Source organism: Octopus sinensis, linkage group LG7 (genome assembly GCF_006345805.1).
Source record: "Octopus sinensis linkage group LG7, ASM634580v1, whole genome shotgun sequence".
NCBI classification, from domain to species: domain Eukaryota; kingdom Metazoa; phylum Mollusca; class Cephalopoda; order Octopoda; family Octopodidae; genus Octopus; species Octopus sinensis.
This window is the reverse complement of record NC_043003.1, coordinates 2,897,676-2,916,568: the sequence shown is the minus strand read 5'-3', so window position 1 is coordinate 2,916,568 and position 18,893 is coordinate 2,897,676. Positions and strand designations below refer to the sequence as shown.

Below are 18,893 nucleotides of genomic sequence, written 5' to 3'. Positions count from 1 at the left end.
ACAAACTTGGCAGACACATATCTCATACCCAAATCTTTAGGGATAATGGACTGAACTGAACCACAACTAATCTGCACAGCCTCTGATAACTCACGGATGGTGATTCAACGATTTCCCCTCACAGTTGGTCGCACTTCTGCGATGTTTTTCTCAGTTCTGCTGGTTGCGGGTCTCCCAGAACGTTTGTCAATATCGACATTTTTGCAGCCATCCTGGGAACATCTGAACCACTCGCACACTTGTGTGCTGCTCATACACCGCTCTCCATACACTTTCTGCAACTTTACTTAGGCCTCTGAGCTGGTATTGCCATGTCAACTTTCTCTGTCATGGTCAATGCGATGATCACACTTTCCTTCCAAGCACTGCTGTATACAACAGAAGTGAGGTAGAACGTTAAAACTTAGTACACATGCACAGCAGAGTTCAAGGTCAATCTTCGTCAAGCGGCTTCATTCTGTGTGCTTTAGCTTTGTTACTATGGCAACAGTCCAAATACTTATTAATCTGACCTTGTGTTTATTATTTTTTATTTTTTACTTGTTTCAGTCATTCGACTGTGGCCATACTGGGGCACTTCCTTGAAGTGTTTTAGTCAAACAGATTGACCCCAGTACTTATTTTTTTAAAACTCTGGTACTTATTTCATTGGTCTCTTTTGTTAAACTGCTAAGTTACGGGGATGTAAACAAACCACCAGTTGCCAAAGCAGGGACAAACAAGCACAAAGATACATGCACATTGAAATAATATAATATACAGTGGGCTTCTACACAGTTTCCATCTCCCAAATTCACTCACAAGGTATTAGTCTGGCCAGGGCTAAAGTGGGAGACACTTGCCCAGTGGGACTGGACCCAAAACTGTGACGCTACAAAGGAAGCTTCTTAACCACACGAATATTTACTAATTAAAAAATAAGTTTTAAAAAATTAAATTCACAACTAATTTTCTGTTTTTAACTACTGGTGGACACAAATTAATCCCCCAGCTTAAAAACACTAGGTGTCCCTTAGATACCTTTTCTGAATTCTCTTTGTAGTAAGTATTTAGGGTCTAGAGATCTGGCATGAATATAATGTCCCCACTTTTTCTCCTCAGTGTTGGAGGCCTTAAAAAGGGTCACAGGCATTACATTACCCCACTCTGCCAACTAAGCCATGAAAATCATGTAAAAAAAATGTCTTCATTTTAAAAGGTTCTGAGAATGATATGAATTGATAAAATATATCATGTTTATAGAAATTCTGAAACCTGTTTCTTGTATATCTATTCATTTTATATATATCATATTATCTCAATGTGCATGATTCGTTGTGCTTGTGTTTGTCCCTGCTTAGAACTAATGAATAGGTTGTGAGATGCAACGAAAATTTTAGAAAAATAAAGAAGGAAATGAGTGGAAATTTTACCAATTATAAGGCACCAAAAGAGAATGACTCTCCCCAGACACAACAGAAATTAAGTCTAAAATTTACGTTATTTACATTTGACAGATATTTGTCCTCATCTTGTTTGTTATTAACACAACATTTCAGCTGATATACCCTCCAGCCATCATCAGCTGTCTTGGGAAAGTTTCAAACCTGGGTTTTCATTCCTAAAGTATTTTGCGATATTATTATTATTATTATTCAGGTCACTGCCCGGAATTGAACTTGGAATCTTAGGGTTAGTAGCCCGCGCTCTTAACCACTATGCCATATTCCCCAAGATTCCAAGTTCGATTCCAGGCAGTGGCCTGAATAATAATAATAACAACAATGACAGCAACAGCAACAACAACAACAACAAATACCTTAGGAATGAGAACCTAGGTTCAAAATTTCCCCAAGACACCTGATGAAGAATGGAAGGTATATCAGCCGAAACATGTTAACAACAAACAAGATGAGGACAAATATCCGTCGAATGTAAATAATGTAAATAATGTACATAATTCCTCATCTCTTAAATATAGATAATTTTAAAATATCTGAAAATAAAATAAACAAGAATTACAAACCATTAGCTACAGCATCAGTTATAAAACTGAGAATGTTAGGATGCTGCCCAAGAGCTTCGGCCATAGCTTTTGCTTCCTTTAAGTCTCCTCTTTCGTCATCAGATAAACCATCTGTAAAATAAGATTAATAAAGATTATGATTTTGATATTGGTAAAATACAAGATGCAATCAAAAGGAATACAGAAATGACTTAGCTAACAAAATGAATTTGAACTTTCTCAGAGAGCATTCATATAAGATTTTTAGACATGTGGTTGCCCAGGCAAGTGAATTGATCTGAGACAATGGGTTGAGACTAAAATGATTGCTGTGTGGAAGACACAGCAAAAAGACATAAAGACTATCAACTTTGCTTAAATATTCATTATTTGGTGTTTAAATAATCAACGGTGGAACCAGGTTGCAGTTGATGCGATGAAAATTTTGACACCAAATATCAAATGTTTTCAGGTTTTGTCAACTAAAAATAAGTGTCTTGCACACAATACTTGTTTCATGTATAAGTGACATGAAAAATAACTGCAGTGATTTGGGATGTGATGAGAAGAAATGATGTAAAGTAGAGAAATGTGATTTAAAAGACAGAGAAACAAAAATATAATCAGGAGAAAAGAATCACAGATAAAGAATCTTGATAAAAAACATTAACAGGGCAGTCACTAAACTATTCCAACCATGGAAACGCATATACACACACAGACATGTAGGAAGTAAACAGACACCTTTAATTTTCAAAATTTCTGATCTAAGCGTCTTAATATGTTTTCAGCAGTGTAATATTTATAATGTAATTATTCTTTTTCATTCCAGGTACCATTATATTAAACATTTGTGAAGTGTAACATACCACACGCACAAAAATTTCAGCAGAACTGTCAGATTTTAAAAGAGGTTGTATTGTTGGGCAATCTGAGGCTGGTCTTAGCCAGTGAAAAATTGCTGAAAATCTTCAAATTGTTAATAGAATTATAATGCAATTCAAAAATCAAGGAAAAGAATCAACAGATTCTCGTCCCGGCCGACCTGGGTCCCCGGAAAGGAAGTTTCACTGTTTGAAGAGAATTTTAGAAAACGAACCCTGTTCAAAGGTTTCTGACATTGCAAAACAGCCAGAAGTTAGTCCAAGAATGTGTGTTACATATCTGCATAAGCTTGTGGATGAGCAGCTAGAAGAAAACCTCTCCTTCAACAAGTAATATCAAATAAAAGATTTTGAAAATTAAAAGTGTCTATTTACTTCCTACATGTCTGTGTATATAGATACATACATTCATATGGTGAAGGCGAAGGCTTGAAAGAAATGAAGCTAGTGTGCTTTGCTGGATGTGTTCAGTCAGTGTGCACATGCAACAGGGTGTAAGCCTCTTGAAAGAAAAGTTAGGTGAAAGAGGCATCAGATGTGGTGCATATGAGAGATGACTTTGCAGGTATGGTCATGTGATATGTATGGACGAGGACAGCTGTGTAAAGAGGTGCTGATCTGTAAATGTAGAGGGAAGCTGTGGTAGAGGTAGACCCAGGAAGACAAGGGACAAGGTGGTGAAGCATGATCCTTGGACCTCACAGAGGTAAAGACAAGTGGTTGGTACCTTTGGCAATATACCATGCTTAAGAAGACCCATCAAGCCAAGTGAAATGACAGTTGTGGCTGGTGCCAGTGTTACATAACCGGCACTCATGCTGGTGGCATGAAAAGTGCACCCTTCGACTGTTCATTGACATGCTGTGCTTGAGAAGACCTTTCAAGACAAGTGAAATCATAGTCACGGCCCGATGTCAGTGTCGTGTAACTGGCATCTGTGTTGGTGACGCGTAAAAAGTACCCTTTGAACTTTGGGCCTCACAGAGGCAGTGACAAGTGACTGAAACCTTTGGCTATACACCCTGCTTGAGAAGACTTGTGAAGCCAAATGAGGTTGTAGTTGTAGCTAAGGCCAGTGTTTCGTAACAGGCCCCTGTGCTGGTGGCATGTAAAAAGCACCCTCTACATTCTTGGAGTGGTTGGTGTTAGGAAAGGCATCCAGCTGTAGAAACCATGCCAAATCAGACTGGAATGTGGTGCAGCTCCCCAGCTTACCAATTTTTTGGTCAAACCATCCAACTCATGCCAGCATGGAAAACAGACATTAAAGGATGATGATGATGATGATGGGCTTTCATACAGTTTCCATAAAACAAATTCACTCACAAGGCATTGGTCAACCTGGAGCTATAGTAGACAACATTTACACACAATGTTGTGTACTGGGAGTGAACCTGAAACCACGTGATTGCAAAGCAAGCCTCTTAACCCATTGCCTGTCACGAGCCCCATTTGGGGATCTGCTAAAAAAGAGTCTCACTTCCGGTCGTTCATTGTATTTAAAGTGAATTGCTTATGGACATTGCATTTGCAGAGGTGGGCTTAACAATATTTAGTCGTTAAAGTCTGTCATTATTTGCTCTGGTTCACCATTTGTGAACTACAAAAATATCGACTGTTCTGAAAACGTATTTTGTTTTGTTTTTGCATTTCCCATTTATATCATTTGTTGATATTTCATACACCTTCGCATTTGATACTACAGTTTCAAAAAAAAACTAAAATGTTTATTATTGCAATTGAATAGAAAAGGATAAATATACTTGTTTGGGACTTTTCGAAAAATTTATAATTTCCAAAATAATTCACATATGAAGAAAATTTAAATAAGAAATATATTTCTAACTCCTAAGTTACCTGGCAAAGCCAAAAAATATGAATAAAAAAATTTGGCAGTGAATGGGTTAACAACACGGCTGAATCGGCACCTCATGTGTAGAATAGGAATTACATGTTTTGTTTTGGTCAATAAAAACAAAAACACAAGGAATATTAAGTTTAGCGTTGTTGCTTGTTCTCCTTTCCATTGACTGGTTTTCAGTTATTGGATTGCAGCCAAGACAAGTCACAGCCTACAGAGACCATCACCATCTTCTCCCTGCTGCTGCCACCACCATCACTACTACCACTACTGCCACCACCACCACCACCAAGACCACCACCACCAAGACCACCACCACCACCACCACCATCACCACCACCACCACCATACCACCATCACCACTACCACCATCACCACCACCATCACTACTACCACTACTGCCACCACCACCACCACCACACCACCACCACCAAGACCACCACCACCACCGCTACTACCACTACTGCCACCACCACCACCACCACCAAGACCACCACCACCAAGACCACCACCACCACCACCACCACCACCACCACCATCACCACCCACCACCACCACCACCACCACCCACCACCACCACCACCACCACCACCATCACCACCACCACCACCAACACCACCACCACCACCACCACCACCACCACCACCACCACCCACCACCACCACCACCACCACCACCACCACTTCCTCCTCCTCTTCAACAGTGTTTCGGGAACATGTATATTTAATCAATCTGTATTTTATTGATTAGTTTGAGTTGCCATTCTGACACAAAGCAGATTATTTTAAACAAGAGCCATTGTGTCAAATACATAAACACAAACAATCGATACCACAAACAAAAGCATGTGCTTGTTTGTGTGTGTTTATACACACACACACACACACACACACACACACACACATAAATACATACATTACATATACATATATATATTTGTGTGTGTGTGTGTATGTATGTGTGTGTGTGTATGCATATCTGTCTGTATTATATTATCTATATTAAATGTATGTGCATGTGTATATATACACATATACACTCACACACACACACATACATACATAAATACATAACAAATATAAATACAGACATATATATAATATAGATCAATAGACAAATAGATAGATAGATAAATGGATAGATAGATAGATAGATAGATTGATAGATAGATTGATAGATAGATTGATAGATAGATAGATAGACAGGTAGATGGATAGATAGACAGACAGACAGATAGCTAAACAGATAGATAGATGGATAGATAGATACATAAGTAGATAGATAGATAGATAGATAGGTAGATGGATAGATAGACAGACGGATAGATATAAATATAACATTGATAGAGTAGTATAGATAGATAGATAGATAGATAGATAGATAGATAGATAGGTAGATAGATGCATATACACACGCGCACACACACACAAACACAACTATGCTTCTGCACAATTTCTGTCAACCACATTTCATTCTCTCTCCCTCTCTCTCATCCTCTTCACTCTCTCCCTCTCTCCCCCTTCACTCTCTCCCTCTCTCCCCCTTCACTCTCTCCCTCTCTCTTCCTCTTCACTCTCTCCCTCTCTTCCTCTTCACTCTCATATTCTGTGCAGCACATTTTCGACTGTTGTCCTAAGAGTGGCAACTTGTGAGCGTGCCAAAGTGTCTCCTCTCTCACACAAACATGCAACAAAAGATCTTAGTTAAATTAATAACGAGCTGTCGTTAGGGCAGCGAGCTGGCGGAATCACGAGCACACTGGGCGAAATGCTTAGCAGCATTCCATCTGTTACTAGGTTCTGAGTTCAAATCCTGCTGAGGTTGACTTTTCCTTTCCTTCTCTCGGGGTCAATAAAATAAGTACCAGATGAACACTCACCCACTTGCCCCCAAAATTGCTGGCCTTGTGCCAAAATTTGAAACAATGGCAAGAGTGGATGGTACCTCTCTAAGTGTATACCTGTGAGTCAGAGAGAAGGAACTGGAGAGGGCACTTGCTCCTGGGGTTACAGGGAAATCTCAGACAGTGGGGTTCCTTGATTATCTCTAGAGGCCTTCCTGTATCAGGAGGGCCACATCTCTGTCATCCTCCCCACCACTTTTTTTTGTTTTTTAACCTTTGTACCCTATGCATTTGTCCCTTCTTTTTCATTGTATACTTTCTATTTTTTTATTTTTAGTCATTTCATTTATGTGTAAACCCCCACACTTGATGTCTGTCTTATATTGTCCCCATCACCCTTTGCCCTTGTCACCACCGCTGCCGCCATCGTCGTCGTCGTCATCATCATCATCATCATCATCGTTATTATTATTAAGGTGGTAAGCTGGCAGAAACGTTAGCACGCCAGGCGAAATTCTTAGCGGTATTTCGTCTGCCGCTACGTTCTGAGTTCAAATTCCACTGAGGTCGACTTTGCCTTTCATCCTTTCAGGGTTGATTAAATAAGTACCAGTTACGTACTGGGGGTCGATGTAATCGAATTAATTCTTTTGTCTGTCCTTGTTTGTCCCCTCTGTGTTTAGCCCCTTGTGGGTAATAAAGAAATAGGTATTTCGTCTGTTGCTATGTTCTGGGTTCAAATTCTGCCAAGGTCGACTTTGCCTTTCATCCTATCGGGGTCGATTAAATAAGTAATAGTCATGCACTGGAATTGATGTAATTGGCCAAATCTTTTCCCCAAATTTCAGGCCTTGTACCTATGGTACAAAGAATTATTATCATTATCATTATTATTGCCTTTGTACAGCTTCTAATGCTGGAGATGTACTACAATGTCAGCTGTTCACTACCAGTGAACCAAGGTAACACCTCTTGTTTTTCGAGCACCATCTGGAGTATTCAAGTGGTTCCAAGCAGTGCTGTTTTCTACAAGGTTCCACATGTACTTCTTGAGATTTTTTCTCACTGATCCCAGGGCTCCGACAATTATTGGTACTACTATCACCTTTTTCATCGACCACAACTGCTTTACCTCCCTAGCTAACCTGTCATATCTTTCGACTTTTCTTTCTTTCTTATCACATATCTTGTTGTCAGCTGGGCATGCCATGTCTATGATCCAGCATAGTTTGTTTTCTTTCTCAATTATTATTATTATTATTATTATTGTTATTGTAATTGTTGTTATTATTATTATTGTTGCTGTTGTTGTTATTATCCATCATCATCATCGTTTAACGTCCGCTTTCCATGCTAGCATGGGTTGGATGAATTACTGAGGGCTGGCAAACCAGATGGCTGCACCAGGCTTCAATCTTGATCTGGCAGAGTTTCTACAGCTGGATGCCCTTCCTAACGCCAACCACTCCGAGAGTGTAGTGGGTGCTTTTATGTGCCACCAGCATGGGGCCAGTCAGGCGGTAGTGGCAATGACCTCGCTCGAATCTTTTACACATGCCACCGGCACAGGTGCCAGTAAGGCGACGCTGGTAACAATATATTATTATTATTATTATTATTATTAAGTTTAATGTAAGACAACTCGAACAAACACCAGTTACTGACTATTTTTATTGTTATTATTCAGCTGATAGTTGGAAACATAACTGCAGAAAATGTGCAATGAGATGAAGAGAGTGTACTCTGCTAAATGTGTAATGCTGGTTTTTTAAGAGAGTAGAAATGAGCTGAGAAGAGGACTGGGTACAAGAAGAAGTGTGTGTCACGTGAGTGAGAGAGAATACTACATGGGTATGGAGATGTAAAGGCTATGGAGGATGCCATCTGGGTAGAGAAGGGGTGAAGAATTTAAATGAAAAGAATTTGCAGAAGAGGAAGACTAAAGAAGACATGGGAAGAAGTGGTAAAAGTTAATCTCAGGAAGCAGAACCTCACAGAGAAGATGAGAAACGATCACAAGAAGTTTTGAGACTCTAAACTGGAGAAAAACTTTTCAACAAATGTAAGCACAAAAAATGGATAAAAAACATTAACAAAAAAAGAATAATAATGGTGGTGTTGTGTAGTGTTGGTGGTGGTGGTGGTGGTGATGCTGGTGTTGTCAGTGTTAGTAACTGTAGCAGTGATGATCGACCCAAGACTAAAAGACATTTGTCCAGGGTTCCAAGAAGTGGAACCGAACCAAGGACCATGCGGGTTGCAAAGTAAATTTCTGGACTACAGTAATGCCTTGTCTATAATGAAGGAGCACGGCTGAATGGTTAGAGTACTTGGCTCAAGATCATAAGGTGAGGAGTTCAATTCCTGATGGTGCAGTGTGTCCTTCAGCAAGATGCTTTATTTCACATTGCTCCAGTCCATTTAGCTGGCAAAACTGAGTTGTACCTCTAACTTAAAGAGCCAGCCCTGCCACAGTTGGTGTGTCATGTGGAATCTCCATGGGAACTACATTAAGGGTACACATGTCAACGGGGTGCTGAACCACAAGCAGGCTGTTCCGTTGATCAAACCAGCTGGAGCACTCATAGCCATAACCAACAGACTGCTCAGCTTTGTCTGTGAGCAGAGAAAATAACCCAACATTGCTTTACTCAGTAACGCCCAAGCAAAACTATCAGGTGGACTGAGGATAAAGATACAGCATAATCTACTGATCATAATCTCAATTTGATTCCATTTCTGCTAGCCATCACATTCATTAGGTTTTCAGTATCAAGCTTTGCCTTCTTCCCTATGAACAAATTTGATTGAGTTTTAATCTCCCCCTTCAGTTCATCTTATCGTTTCACTTACGCCCCTCCCAACTTTAATTTACATCCATCCATCTCTCTTTCTCCTTCTCTCTCTCTCTCTCTCTCTCTCTGCCTTTTCTCCTTCTTCTATTTCACTTAAAGAAAGTCTTTTTATTATTTTTTTTCTCCTTCTAATTTTCTGATAACAGTCTCAGCCGAAATTACAAGACACACTCTCTTTGGCAAACGAATATACTTCATTTTTGAAATTTTTCCACTGCATCGATTCTTAATGATGCTAAGCACAGTAAATCATACCAAATTATAGTGATTACATTTGTTTCGTTCAGGCTGATTGATAAGGCATTGCTTCTTGCAGTATTTCAACAATTCAGATTGTTAAAAAGAGTGATAAAAATAACAGAAAACTTAAAATAAAATAAAATAAAACAGTAAAAAAATTAATCCTTATTAAGCTGCTTCATTTATAATAGAATAAATAAAAATAGGCATAAAATAATAATGATGATGGTTTTATTAAGTGTGGCAATGGTTAAAAGGTTGGTTCCAAAATATGTGGTCGTAGGTTCAGTCCCACTGCATGGTACCTTGGGCAAGTGTTTTCTACTATAGCCTCAAATCAAACAAAGTCTTTTGAATGGATTTGGTAAACTGCAAATGAAATCGTGTATATGTATGTGTGTGTATATATATGTATGTATGTATATATATATATATGTGTGTGTGTGTATAAAATAAATAAATCAAAATGGAAGTTGTAGTTATGGCTGATGCCAGTGCCGCCTGAATGCCTCCTGTGCTGGTGGCATGCAATAAGCACCATTCATGCACAGGCCATTGTCAGAGCCACCTGACTGGCTCCCCATGATGGTGGCACGTAAAAAGCACCCTCCGAACGTGGCTGATGCCAGTGCCGCCTGACTAGCACCTGTGCTGGTGGACCATAAAAAGAACCCATTACACTCTCGGAGTGGTTGGCATTAGGAAGGGCATCTAGCTGTAGAAACTTTGTCAAGTCGGATTGGAGCCTGGTGCAACCTTCTGGCTTGCCAGTCCCCAGTCAAACCGTCCAACCCATGCCAGCATGAAAAACAGACGTTAAACGATGATGATGATGATGATATATATATATGTATGAATGTATGTCCATGTGTGTTTGTGTGTAGTCTTGTCTAGATATCACTTGAGGGCTGTAAATGAGCATCCCTGTCATACAAACGAGGTTGTTTGTATCAGGTCTTTCATGTAAAATAGGTCTGGCCATGGGGAAATATTACATTGCTTGGAACGAGGTGAAGGTTGGTGACAGGAAAGGCATCCAGCCACAGAAAATCTGCCTCAACAAATTTCATCTGACCCATGCAAGCATGGGAAAAATAGATGCTAAATGATGATGATGATGATGACAATGATGACAACGATGATGATGATGAAAACCATAACATTAGAATGACAATATAAGAAGAATTTAATTAAAAGCCTTACCTTTAACAATTAGTAAAGCTACTTCAGTAGTATTATCCCAACTGCTTAAACTTCTTGCTTTCCAAATATCTCCAAAACAGCCAGTGTTTAGTTTGCGATCCGTGATGCCAACAACTAATTCTCCAATGCTAATCAGTTGGTGTTTAGATTGAGGAATGATCAGCTCTTGCTGTGAGTAGGAACAGAAGGGAAAAGGAAATTAAATTACGAAAAAGACATGAATTTATTAAATATCCAAGTTGAAACTGGTGCAGCCTGCTGACTTGCCAGTCCTCAGCCAAACCATCCAAACCCATGCCAGCATGGAAAGCAGATGTTAAATGATGATGATGATATATACAGTGCTCATGTGCACAACTGATCAGAAAAAGCAGCAAAAAAGTGCATAAAAGACAAAAGTGCATTTCTCTATTAAACAAATAATATTCAGATTATTTCAAAAAGTGAAGGCATAATTTTATGAATGGTTTTCAGCTTTCGTATGAAATGGTTGAAAGGTAAAAAAACAAAATCAACAACAACAACGATACCTTACTGCTACAATTTACATTCAAGAAATTGCTTTTTTTAAAGATAAATAGGTGTGGCTGTGTGATTCAGAAGTTCACTTTGCAAACCCATGATTTCAGGTTCAATCACACCACATGGCACCAGAAGTGTCTTCTGCTAGAGTAAATTTGATGGATGGAAATTGTGTGGAAGCCTGTCATATACTCAAGCACGATAGAAGTAAATAGATGCCCCATAAAACATCGTTTCATGTTTATACCAACTTGTAAAGGTTTATATTTTTTATTAATTGACATTTTTATGTTTCAGGTTCTATATGAGACTGTTTAATCATGCCACGTACAAAAAAAGCCTTGGGAACTGTCTGAATTTCAAAGGGGCCATATTGTGGGTCATTCTGAAGGTGGACTGAGTCAGCAAAAAATCACAGAAAACCTTGGGATCCCACTTTCTACAGTTAATAGAGTGATTGTGCAATTCACCAGAGAGGGGAAGGAGTCCACATCACCTCGCCCAGGTCGACCAGGGCTGTCTGACAGGACCCTTCTCTTAGTTAAGAGAAGTGTGGAAGACAATCCTCATTGCAAGGCCTCTGACATAGCAGAACAAGTGGATGTCAGTCCCAGAACAGCTGCCAGGTATCTCCACAACCCTGGCTGCTATGGCAGAGCAGCAAAAAACGAAGCCACTTCTTTGACCAGCCAATATCAAGCGGAGAAAAGATTGGGTCAGTGAGATGGTGGAGAGGCCACTAGCATTTTGGGACACTGTCATGTTCTCTGATGAGTCCAGATTTGCTGTATTCTCTGACAGTGATCGAGTGTGGGTCTGGAGACTCTGTGATCAAGAATTTGATGTGAAAAGATTGCAGCCAACAATGAAACACGGCAGCTATTCTGTGATGGTCTGGGGCTCCTTGTCACATGGCTAAAATGACCCAAGATTTGTTGGATGAGAATGGCATTAAAAAGCTTCCATGGCCAAGCCAGTCCCCAGATGTGAATTCTGTTGAACACCTCTGGGACATAATGGACAAAGACACTTCATAAAAAGAACAAGAAAGCATCTTCAAAGCCAGATCTTTTGAAATTACTGCCTGTAACTTGGCAAGAAATTCTTCAAAAGAATATTCATCTGATTATTAACATGCCTAACAGGGCCCTAGCATTGAAAAATGCAAAGGGCATGTCTGTTAAATATTAAATATTCACATTGTAATAATAAATAATGTATAATTTCAGATTTAAATAAATTATAGCGATTATTAGGGTGTCTATTTACTTCTACCATGTCTGTGTACACACACACATACAAATATATATATATATAATATATATATTATCTGAAATGTATAATATTAAATATCCATCATGGCTGATCTTACCAATTGGTTTCGCATAAAGAATATAATGGAGTGTTAGGTAACAATCTGATTATATAACTTTACACTCATCAGAGTTAGCCGATATGTAGCGACTGCCCCACGGTATATATATTCATCCAAAATGGAGATGAACACCATTCCTCCATGTGATTGGCTTGAAACATTGTTAATATATTAAAAGACTTTTCTTAACATGAAACCAATGGTAGCCTTAATGCACAAATAAAGAAATTTTATCCGCCAATGCGGTGTTGAGCACTCATTGTCATTGTTCCACTGTTCTGTTAAGGTAGGATCAATAAAAGATTCAATCAGTGAGAGATAAATATCATTTAATGTACACAGTATTTAAAATAAGGGCTGTTAATAGTTTCTAGCTTTGGAGATACATTTTTTATCAAGGCTGGTTTTTATAACACACCATGTGTCTCCAAGCGATCTGAGCCTGCCTAGAAACTATTAACTGCTTGTATACCCCTGTCGCTTGGCAACTGGTTTGGTTTGTTTATGTCCTTGTGAATTAGCAATTTGGCAAAAGTGATGGATAGAATAAATACCAAATCTAAATAAATAGTATTGAGGTTGATTTGCTTGATGTAACCCATCAAGAGCCCCAGCATGGCCATATTCCAATGACTGAAGCAGGTAAACGATAAAAGATAAAAATTTTCCCTAGACTGTATGGAGACTGTACTGGGAGAGGGAGAGAGAGAGGGAGAGAGGGAGAGAGAGACAGAAAGAAAGAAAGAGACAGAGAGAGAGAGACAGGACAGAAAGCAGAGAGAGACAGAGAAGGAAAGAGAGTGAAAGAAAGAAAGAAAGAAAGAAAGAAAGAAGAAAGAAAGAAAGAAAGAGAGACAGACAGACAAAGACAGAGAGAGAGAGAGAGAGAGAGACAAACAGACACAGAGAGAGACAGAGAAGGAAAGAGAGTGAAAGAAAGAAAGAAAGAAAGAAAGAAAGAAAGAAAGAAAGAAAGAAAGAGAGAGAGACAAACAGACACAGAGAGAGACAGAGAAGGAAAGAGAGTGAAAGAAAGAAAGAAAGAAAGAAAGAAAGAAAGAAAGAAAGAAAGAAAGAGAGAGAGACAAACAGACACAGAGAGAGACAGAGAAGGAAAGAGAGTGAAAGAAAGAAAGAAAGAAAGAGAGAGAGAGAGAGACTGAGAGAGACAGGACAGAAAGAGAGATAGAGATGTCAGAAAAAAAAAGTAAGAGGTTGGAGAGAGAGAGAGGTAGGCAATGGGTGCACACCTACCTTGTCATCTATGACTTCTGGTGCTTCATCATCGCGTGTGATGATGGCTTTATCTTTTTTCTTTTTGCTCACCAGCAGCATAATAGCCATTAAGATAATACAAGTGAAAGTGAATAATCCAGTGAAAACTGCCAGAGCTATGGCCAAATTCTTCATCAGTTTTCGATAATCTTCAGCAAGCAATCCTGAACGGAAATTAACGAACTTGTTAATGATTCTTCACACATTTACGGAATTCAATGAAATATTAATTAATGATATAATTAGTTTGCAAGTTTCTTCCACTATGGCCCTGGGCCGACCAAGGCCTCGTGAGTGGATTTGGGAGATGGAAACTGAAAGAAACCTGCCATATGTGTGGTGTGTGTGTGTGTGTATGTATGTGTGTGTATGCATGTATATGTGTATATTTGCGTGTGTGCATATGTTTGTGCATGTGTGTGTATGAATATGTGTGTGTATGGCATGTGTGTGTGTGGTGCATGTGTGCTTGTCTGCATGTGTGTGTGTGTGTGTGTGTGTACATGTGTGTGCCCATATGCATGTGTGTGCAGGTGTACACACATGTGTGTATGTGTGTGTGTGAGTGAGTGAATGGGTGTGTGTGTGTGTTGTGTGTGTGTGTGTGTGCGTGTGCGCGTGTGCGTGTGTCCCCTTGCTTTCCCATTGCACATTGGTTGTAAACAAGAATTCCTGTCATTCATTTCCAATATTCAGTGAAAACGTCTGGCCACAAGGAAAATATTACCTTACATGGAAACAGGTGAGGGTTGATGACAGGAAGAGCATCTGGCAGTAGAAAACCTGCCTCAGTGAACTCCACCCAACCCATGCAAACATGGAAAAGTAGACATTGCAACGATGAAGATGATGATGATGATGATACACAGGAGCAAGGATTAGCAGAGGGCTATTGACCAACACATAAATTACTGGAGTAAAGATTGTTTGCCAACATAACATGGCAGTCCTGGTTTAGGATGAATGTTGCTGTAGTTTAGCCCCAGGAGACATCGTCTCCAACTGGCTATACAACACGATCTGTGTCCTTATATTTTTAAACAAGGGAATCTAGCACCCCCACTCAGCTCAAAACAATATCTGTGTATCATGATTTCCAGGTTATTTCCCTTCATCAGCACAGAATACATGATGTCTCCTGGGGCTAAATTACAGCAACATTCGTCCTAAACCAGGACTGCCATGTTATGTTGGCAAACAATCTTTACTCCAAAGTACTGTTGCTGAATATATCCTGTTATGAGATTTACAAATAGTAATTTTTTATTACATAAATTACTTTTTATGTTTTAACTTTTCAACTGATGAGAAGGAAGTGATGTATTTGGTGTACAGACAATTATTAGTAGAAGTGAATGGAAAATATAAAGAAACTAGAAAGGGTTGATCTTTTCTGCTCTAGGCACAAGGCCCGAAATTTTGGGGAAAGGGGTCAGTTGATTAGATCGAACCCAGTATGCAACTGGTACTTAATTTATCGATCCTGAAAGGATGAAAGGCAAAGTGAACCTTGGCAGAATTTGAACTCAGAACATAAAGGCCGACAAAATTCCGCCAAGCAATTTGCCTGGTGTGCCAGCTTGCCGCCTTACAAGAAAGGGTTAATGACAATGGACCTGAGACGGTCAGTTGCTCTCATCTAAAGTGTAGCTAATCTATAAAAGAAACTGTAACAAAAGACAAATGCTGTTAAAGATTATGGTAAAAGTTTAGAGGTTGTGAAGCAGTAGTAGAGATAGTGTTTATGATGATGATGATGACGATGATGATGATGATGATGATGATGATGATGATGATGATGATGATGATGATGATGATGCCACCAGCACCTCTGATGGTGATAAGTTGGAATAGGTATTAATGTAAAATGTACATTGTGAAAAAGTAAAAACTTTAAGGGCTTACGTTTGTCGCAAACACTGCCGGTGTATCCACCCAAACAGCCATCAGGGCACGTCCCATTGAAGGGGTTGCATGTTTTATTACTGGCACAAAATCCACAGACAGTTGAGCAGTTAAAGCCATAAAAACCAGGCTCACATTCTAAATAGAAGAAAAACGTTGTGAAAAATTTAATTTTCAAAAATAAGTTGTCTTTTTGTTTATTGTTTGGAATAAAGCAAAATTCTTGTCCAAGTTTTATATTTAGTTAAATCAAGTTAGTTAATTACATAGCAAGTGACCTGATCTGAGATCGTGTGCTGGAACGAAAACAATTGCAGCATGGAAGGTGTTTATAAGCCATTTAAAAACATAAAAATCGTTAGATTCACTTCAACATTTAAATTTAATTTACCAAAATATTTTCGTCGCTTTGAGACTGTGACCTGTTCACTGACAAAATTCCGTGCAGAACGGAATTTTGTCAGTGAACAGGTCGCGGATTTTAGCGACGAAAATATTTTGGCAAATTAAATTTAAATGTTAGTTAATTTTTTTTCTTAATTTATCAAAATCCACTCAGTTTTAGAACTGATTAACAAAGTTTCAGAGATTATTTAATAATTTCAACAATGCATCGATCCATCCATTTTCTCCAACCACTATTACTAGGAGGATGATGTTGGGGTACAATCATCAGGCATCTCCCCCATAGGGTCCTGTCAGAAGCAACCACCATTACATTTTCTGGTTGGATTCCCAAGCATGACTAACACTTGGGATATTATCCAACCATTTCGCTCTTGGTTTACTCCTGCCATTTGGCTTGGCTTGAAGAACGCATTTTGCTGATTCTAATCATACATTTCATAGTATTGCCAATGTGACCTGTCACTGCAGAGAAGTAATGGTTTGTCTTGGAGAAAATCTCTGATCCCTCAGCTAGTTCTCATTTGAGCAATGATACTCCAGATGCCCTTTGGGGGAACTGCATTCCAGCCAATTGCTTTCCTCTTTTGGTTCTTGCTCAACATTCATGATCATAAATAAGGATCAACATGGAAACCAAACTGAAGAAAACAATAATCATGTTTAAGAACATCTCAAGATTTAACATTATTAATCCATAAAAATTAAACAACTTAATCTCACATCAGTTTATCATTCCGACAAGATATAATCTTGTTATCTTACCTTCGGTGCACATGTCTCCAGTCCATCCATTTTCACAATGATTTTTGGGACAGAAACCTTCCACAGAGTCACAAGTTATTCCGTCTTTGCAGAAACCACAATAGTAGGAACAGTTTAATCCAAAGGTGCCATATTCACAATCTAGTTAAAACATTTCAAAAGAACATTTTATTATTTCTTTTATCCTGCTTATTTTGAAAAGCAATATTTGTGCAAAAAAAAAATTTTTTTTACATGCTTAAAAAAATAAATATCAATTGTTAGTGATATCAATAGTCAATAATTATTCCTGTCAGATCATTTCAAAAAGAAAATATTCTTTTCTACTCTAGGCACAAGGCCCAAAATTTTGGGGGGAGGGGGCCAGGTGATTAGATTGACCCCAGTATGCAACTAGTAGATAATTTATCGACCCCAAAAGGATGAAAGGCAAAGTCAACCTTGGCAAAATTAGAGCTCAGAATGTAAAGACAGACGAAATACTGCTAAGCATTTCGTCCGGCATGCTAACATTTCTGCCAGCTTGCTGCCTTTCAAAAAGAAAATATTGATAATGTCAAAAAAACAGATCCTGGCAATTGACAATTTGTTGTCTGTTCATCTGCTCAGCATTTGATTAGTGTTATTCACCATTGATTGAATAAGTTCATCTGCTGAAATAGTTCGCATCCACCCTGCTGCATCCCGTGATTTCATGATACCCTGACCTGGTTGGTTTCATGTTATTTAACTCAGTGCCGGGACCCTGTCAGGTGCTACTGCTCCAGGTGGGAATAGATCTGGGAACAATAGTGGTTAAGAGGTGGTTCCACATCCCTCAGAACCCTGGAACTCCTGAACTGGAATCCCACTTCAAGATGCAGTTTGAAGTCACACCAAGGACAACAGCCACAACCAACTGGTTCAATTAGCCGAGTCCTGCCAGCGTCTGCAGTCATGAGATATTCCAGATAGCGAAAGACCAATGTAACTAAAAGACAGGCCAGACATTCCTGCCAGATTGCTTGATTGGGACATCTGGCATCGAAGAGTTGGTCTGGGCAAGCCACCCTGACCAGACGATGATAAAAGAAAAAGAAAACCTGATCAGAAGGGACACATAAATACATAATACAATAAAAAAAAACAAGAGTTGAGGTTTTCACAATATTCAGTTTTTCCAATTTCAGATTTATTACTAGAATACCTAATATAAACTACATAAATATACATCAGAATCTCTTTTAACAACCAATTTAAAATAAAAGAATATTATTCACAAAAGACACAACCACATCTGTGTTGCTAGGAAGTCTGCTTCCTTACAGCATGGAACCTTGAACAAGTGTCTTCTATCGTAACCGCAGATTGACCAGAATCTCTTATAAGTAGTATTTGTTAGAAGGAAACTGTGCAGAAGCTCACTGTATGTGCATCTATTCACACATGCATACATACATACATACATACATACACAAGCATCATCATCATCATCATCATCATCATTATCATCAATGTTTGTCTTCTACACTTGCAGGGGTTCGACAGTTTGACAGGAGCTAGCAAACCAGAGGACTGCATGAAGTGCCACTGTCTGCTTCAGCATGGTTTCTCTGGTTGGATGCCCTTCCTAATGCCAACCCCTGTACAGAGTGGACTGGGTGCTTTTTATGCAGCACCGCAACCAGTGCTTTTCGTATGGCACCAGCACCAGCAGAGTTACCGAGTGGTTTTACATGACAAAGGCTCCTCAGTTGGGAGAGGCAGTGGCAGCGGGGGAGGCGGCTTTGTGCCAGT

The 18,893-nt window shown here is 39.1% G+C and overlaps 1 protein-coding gene across 1 annotated transcript in view; it reads right to left on the bottom strand.

Annotated features, from left to right (window-relative positions):
* The window catches only part of LOC115213943 (multiple epidermal growth factor-like domains protein 6), a 95,290-nt gene that overhangs the window by 18,981 nt on the left and 57,416 nt on the right, over positions 1 to 18,893 (bottom strand). The window contains exons 9-13 of the mRNA XM_029782946.2: positions 17,118 to 17,258; positions 15,948 to 16,085; positions 14,022 to 14,206; positions 10,871 to 11,039; positions 2,006 to 2,116 (exon numbers count right to left, since the gene is read on the bottom strand). Of these exons, the coding sequence (XP_029638806.2) occupies positions 2,006 to 2,116; positions 10,871 to 11,039; positions 14,022 to 14,206; positions 15,948 to 16,085; positions 17,118 to 17,258 (744 nt within the window). The remainder of the gene's footprint in view (positions 1 to 2,005; positions 2,117 to 10,870; positions 11,040 to 14,021; positions 14,207 to 15,947; positions 16,086 to 17,117; positions 17,259 to 18,893) is intronic.